Here is a 5992-nt window from a genome sequence, read left to right as displayed (position 1 = left end):
TTTGAATCTAACCACGAAGTAATACACCAATTACTTCTCTCATTTTTTTTGTAAAAGACGATTTCCTTTCCTTCAGCCTGACAGAAACAGGCAATATCATCGACTCCTTCCTCAGAAACAGGCAATACATTTTCGGACCAAATTCCTCCCCAATCCCCACCACTAAACAAAGGGGCTACAGTATTCATTGATATGACAAATGTCTGGATATAATATATAATTGTTACAATTAGCATGATCACTGACTCGGATCAAATGCATATTTCAGCAGCATATTTGAAACTCGTTTAATTTGTGAAAAGAAGCACTCTAAACTAATCTTGCTCAGTTTGTAAATGTGATAAACAAACAAAATCAAGAAAAAACATGTGTAAGACATTTTGGACACAGCTCTTCAACTAATCACAATTTCGCTATAATTAAAAATATAAAAACATATAAAGAAATTTTTTGGCACCAACATAATCTGTTGATTATTATTGAAATACTATCCGTTGTTTATTTACATTTTTTTCAAAAAAATAAAATAAAAGAAACAAAAAAAAATAGAAGGGCCATAATGATGTACAGTCTGCGACCATCTGCGTTTATAGACTGCATAGAACTATGATGATCAGATGGAAGAAAAAAGATCATAGAGAAGGCTTCTGAGCAACAAAGACAATTTTTTATTATTTTCTCTTCATTAATTATGAGAAATTGTTTTCAAAGCAAAGATTCTCTCTACATCTTGGAAGAAGGCTTGTTGCTCCGACCTGCTATAAATTTCTGCATTTTCTCAAACTGCTCCTTCGTCATTCCAGCATAGTAATTGTGAGCTCTATCCTGAAAAAATAACAGGGAACATTATTATTCTACAATATTCACCAGATCACAAGAAACTGAAAGCAAATATAGATATAAATCCAGTGAAAACGAAGTGATGCATGGACGTGTCGAAAGGATGATAGAAACATCAAACAGCGATGAACTGCCAAATATCTTGGGGAGGCCATCTAGGCAATTTTTTATCTACTGCAAATTTACACACTACAGGGTATGGTCGAGAAAATATTGGCAAATAAGCCATATTCATCATTTCTGACAGCAGCTTTGACCTTCAAGCGTCGAGACACTGAATCTCCTATCCATTCGAAGCTTGGAACACAAACTCCAACTCTCTCGGCACCATAAAAGTAACTACTTTTTGCAAAACAATCTACATGCTCATGCTCATGATATTTGGCTAACTAATCAATCCCAAGTATAGTTTTGTAGTGTTTTACGTCCATGAAAAGTACATCCACTGCCATTTCATATTGATGATAGTTGAACACAATTTTAATAAATCCAAGAAAACATGGCTTTTGTCCCTAGTGGTGTGAATTATGAAAGTTTTGTACCTTTGTTCCATTGGAGGACAGATGCAAATCTAGAGTTTCCACCATACTCTAGAAATCAACGGATGAGTTGCCTCCATTTTGTGATTACCCAGGGTGTATATTGGAAATGCACTAAGCAATGAATACAGATGGTAGTGACAAGGTTTAGTCTAAAACAAATATGGGAAGTTACCTCAGAACCTAGATGTGAAGTAATTATCACCACATACTAATGTTGAGGCCTTTTGACGAAATTTTCACACCTATGGTTGAGGCAAAGCCATGGACTCAGGCACATGCCACTAAGTGGGACTACTGATATTGTATTCTGGGGCAAGTCCTTAAAAGGCAGTATCCAAGCTGCAGACAGCGGTCGAATAGTGATACCCATTGGGTATAGCCAAGGTAGAATGGCATGTTAGATAGGCACATATCCCATGCGAAGTGATGGTAGCACCAACGTTTAAGTCCCACATCAGAGAGGGGGCAGACACCACCGTTTCAGTTAAAATGAAACATTTCATTTGTGCATTGAATGCACGTATAGTGGATATGGGGTTTTCTGTCTCTATAGTAGATGTGTTAGTCATTAGTCAGTAAGTATACAGTTACTAGGACAAATTCCTAATAATCATATTAGCTCCCTCTCAGGGGTAGCACCAACGTTTAAGTCCCACATCAGAGAGGGGGCAGACACCACCGTTTCAGTTCAAGTGAAACATTTCGTTTGTGCATTGAATGCATGTATAGTGGATATGGGGTTTTCTGTCTCTATAGTAGCGTGTGTTAGTCATTAATCAGTAAGTATACAATTGCTAGGACAAATTCCTAATAATCATATTAGCTCCCTCTCGGGCAGAGTGTATTATAGCTTCCTTTTGTACTAGAATACTCCTTAAGGCTTAGGCCAAGATTTCATTCGATATATATGAGTTTGAGCTTAGGATAATGCCTCCCCTGATATGATCCATCTCACCATAACTGAATCACTTTCTTAACCTTCCCAGCCCTGTCTGCTTAACTTATTGCATTGGACATATCACTCTAACCATTTAACCATCAGGCCTGTAAGTTTTCCCTAGTGCTCTGGTATGAATAGGCATTTCTGCCCTTGGTGCCATGTGTTCCACCTGTTGCTGTCTACTCATCCATTTCACAACCTATTGTCTTTTACTTGCCTAATCATATTTGGACTCCTGTGACCAAATGGTGGTTTCCTCTACTGTTTCTGTTTTATGGTGAGATGTTAAGTCTAGTAAATATGTAAGCTGCTCGTCCGATGATAAACCAGTCTCTTTCCTGTATCTTAACCGTTATTCATTGTCATTATTCTTGTAAGAGCTCATCAACACTTTCAATATCCTGAGCCCTCTTACAGCTCCAGCAAAAGTCTCAATCTCAATATTTGATATTTAGACTTTCCTAAAAGAGCTTCATGCACTTGACGAATTATTTGCTTTCCATATAGTGGTAGAACAATTAAGTTCTCATAGTGATCTACAGTCATATTTCCAAGTTCCAAATTTCGGGAACTTCATATAATTTTTTTGGTTGAGCACTTAAATTAACCTACCGGCTACCTCAAAGAAAGAATTCCACAAATTTCGCCGAGTTCAGTAGCAGTGTCTCAACATTCTTGACATTTACAACATACGAACTCATTACACATTATAGAATCTAACATTCTCAAGAGTCAAGATACTAAGAACCTGTCATGACATGGTAGCATCCGGAAATCCTTTAAAAGCTATATTACATGGACACACCATCTTTTAAAAATAATCAGTGTCAGATACGTATCCACGTGTCCGTGCAGGACATGCGACAAACACATATTGTATGTGTTATATCTCAATTTTTGATATTTCACCGTGTCAGACACTTCGCATTAGTGTCGGATATGGACGCACGTATCTGTGTCAATGTAACTTAGTTTACCAGCAGACGGTTTCAGTATGGTGACATTCGCAAGTAAACAACCAGCTTGACTCTGTCTGTTGCCTTCAACTGGCGATGTTCCTACTAGTTGTGCTATTTTATCCTGACTAGCACTCAAGTCTTCAGTCTCTACTCTACGCATATGAAGCGCATCGAAACAGTTTTGATGTTATATCTAGAACTTAGGTTGTATAATTTGTCATACATTTAGCTAATTAACATCCGCTCGGTAACCTCCCCTCAAATGGTTTGATACTGTGGTGTATCATCTAGAAAATTCTCAAGCACCGTAAACAACACTAACTCTGCGAAGCAACTAAGAGGGCATAATAAGTGGCTAACAAATGCATCCCAAGTTCTGTAAAGCCCATGATAGTTAGATACTTAGATCCACTATATATTGGCATGAAGTGTGAAACTAACATTGTACATACATTTAAAACGGTGAGGGTATACAACCCCACTCACACATAATAATATATACCTCCACTCAGCACTTACCGTTATATACAGTTACGCCCAGATCTTGGAGCAGGTGACTTACTTGTTGTTATTGTGTTCCCCAAATATTGAAATTGTGAATACACTCTCGGGTAGCCTTTGACAACCACCATACGCAAAATTGACTTAACTTATAATGTTCAATGAGAAATCTCTCACTCCCTGCATAACCTGCATATGGGCATGTACCCCTCACCCAATGGACGCATGTCCAAGTGTCCAACACCTAGCCAAATGTTTACTCCATATCGGACTTTTCCAAACAATGCTCCCATTTCTCAAATTTGCATTTTAAAATTTCCCTAAATTTAATAAAATTGAATCACTCTCAGTGTGTTTAGGTTTGAAACGAGCTTAGTTGGTAAAAATCTGCGGGATTTGTTACCATATACCCGGGTATGATGTGGGTGTGTAGGTAAATGGAGACATATTTGAATGATTTGACCCAATGCCTACAACCAATCAACACATAAATAGAACATTCATGAACACAATTAATCAATAATTATAATAACCTACAAGGCTGGCTTAGAATTCCAATAAGAAGGCCAAAATATGTGACCCGAAACGTATGAACGGAGAAATATTTGGTCGGTTCCGACAACAGAAAATAGTAACATTCTATGTATATGTGAGTTATAGATATTAAATAGAACTAAACATAAGAATTGAAGATTGGAAACATGGAAAGCTCACCTTTTCCAAGGCAAGAGCATGACCCAAATCCAATTGAAGGCCGTCATTTATAACAGACTTGTACCTCAGCACCAAATCCTGGTTGTTCCTTATAATTGCTTCTGCAATTTCTCGGGATTTCTTCAACAACTCATTGTCTTGAACAACATGATTCACCAAGCCCCACTTTTCTGCCTTTTCCGCAGTTAAAGGCATTGCTGTTAATGACACTTCTCGAGCCTTATTTACTCCTATAATACGTGAAAGCTTCTGAGAAAGACCCCATGACGGAAAGATCCCAAACCTGCCACGGGACATTTTAAATAAACTTCACTATTTTAATAATTACTATCAAAATCAATCAACACTTGGCAAAAATGAAAACAAACCTGGCATGAGTATCCATAAAGTTAGCCCCTTTAACAGCAACCAAAATATCACAAGCCAAAGCAATTTCAAAACCAGCAGTAATAGCAAAACCATTAATAGCAGCAATAATAGGTTTCCTACATTTTTCCATTTGATAAACTAAATCTTTTTCCATGTCTTTAACATCACCTTTAAACACATCTTCAGCTGATGTTAAATCAACACCAGATGAAAATGATCTACCTGTACCAGTTAATATTATTACTTTAACGTTATTGTCTTTGTCTAGATTCTTGAATGCTAAAGCTAAGTATTCCATCATGGCTCTCGTTAATGAGTTTAGTGACTTGGGTCGGTTTATTGTTATTATGGTTATTCCGGTTGGCTCGTTGTTGATGAGGATCAAGTTTGTGGGTTGGTGGTGCTCCATTTTTGTGATTAATGGGCTTGGATTTTGGAGAGAAGAAAGAATGAATGGTTTAAGTTTATATCTATATATAAATAGAAATGGTCTTGAACTCCTTGAAGTGCGTGATGAGGTTTATCCAATATATTCACAGGTGGAACCAGATCCGGGCGACACATGTCTGGTATATTATCATTGTAGTGTTACCAGACCCTGCCCATTAAACGGTTTAAAGGTTAAAAATAACTAGGGGTGACTTCGGATCGGATTAACCTCTTTCTGAATTTTTCCAAATTTTTTTCGGAACCTAATATGTTAGCCAAATCCGATCTAATTTTTTTTCGGATTCAAAATATATTTTCAATTTCGGAACTTTCGGAAATTTCAGAATATTTGGTAAATTTTCAAAGATCTCTTTACTTTCAATTATTTTTGGAATATCATACGCTAATGTTTATTGTAGGGAGAGAAAACCATGTCCACAACACCAATGTACCAACAACAATACGCACTTGTTTACTGAGAAAATCCATTTTCATTCAAATAAGTGATCCAAGAAAAAACGAGAAAAAGAACCTGCAGCTACTAATAGCAAGCATTGCATTCTGTTGAGGTTTGGGTATTTGTAATGTTTCAATCTTTTTTCGTGTGTGGAAATTGAAGCATGAAGTGTCTGCATAAATAATGGATTATGGTCTTGGACTCTAAGTAGTTTTACATAATATTCTATCTATTGGAATTT

The 5992-nt window shown here is 36.9% G+C and overlaps 1 protein-coding gene across 1 annotated transcript; it reads right to left on the bottom strand.

Annotated features, from left to right (window-relative positions):
• Positions 1-645: 645 nt before the first annotated feature.
• On the bottom strand, positions 646-5488 carry ECHIA (enoyl-CoA hydratase/isomerase A). The gene is made up of 3 exons (XM_086589421.1): positions 4865-5488; positions 4497-4779; positions 646-825 (listed from the first exon to the last, which is right to left on the bottom strand). The coding sequence occupies exons 1-3, from the start codon at positions 5272-5274 to the stop codon at positions 724-726; spliced, it is 795 nt and encodes a 264-aa protein (XP_086445547.1). The 5' UTR covers positions 5275-5488; the 3' UTR covers positions 646-723.
• Between the last annotated feature and the right edge of the window lie 504 nt (positions 5489-5992).

Source organism: Coptis chinensis, chromosome 2 (genome assembly GCF_015680905.1).
Source record: "Coptis chinensis isolate HL-2020 chromosome 2, ASM1568090v1, whole genome shotgun sequence".
In the NCBI taxonomy this organism is placed as follows: domain Eukaryota; kingdom Viridiplantae; phylum Streptophyta; class Magnoliopsida; order Ranunculales; family Ranunculaceae; genus Coptis; species Coptis chinensis.
Note: the sequence above shows the minus strand (reverse complement) of the source record. Positions and strands in the feature narration are given on the sequence as shown.

What these genes read in the sequence shown, in the direction of transcription:
- ECHIA (XM_086589421.1), bottom strand. Translation starts at nt 5,274, where the DNA reads ATGGAGCACCACCAACCCACAAACTTGATCCTCATCAACAACGAGCCA. An exon ending in TTTATGGATACTCATGCCAG is followed by an intron (nt 4,780 to 4,864) that starts GTTTGTTTTCAT and finishes GTCCCGTGGCAG; the next exon opens with GTTTGGGATCTTTCCGTCAT. An exon ending in ATGCTCTTGCCTTGGAAAAG is followed by an intron (nt 826 to 4,496) that starts GTGAGCTTTCCA and finishes TTATTTTTTCAG; the next exon opens with GATAGAGCTCACAATTACTA.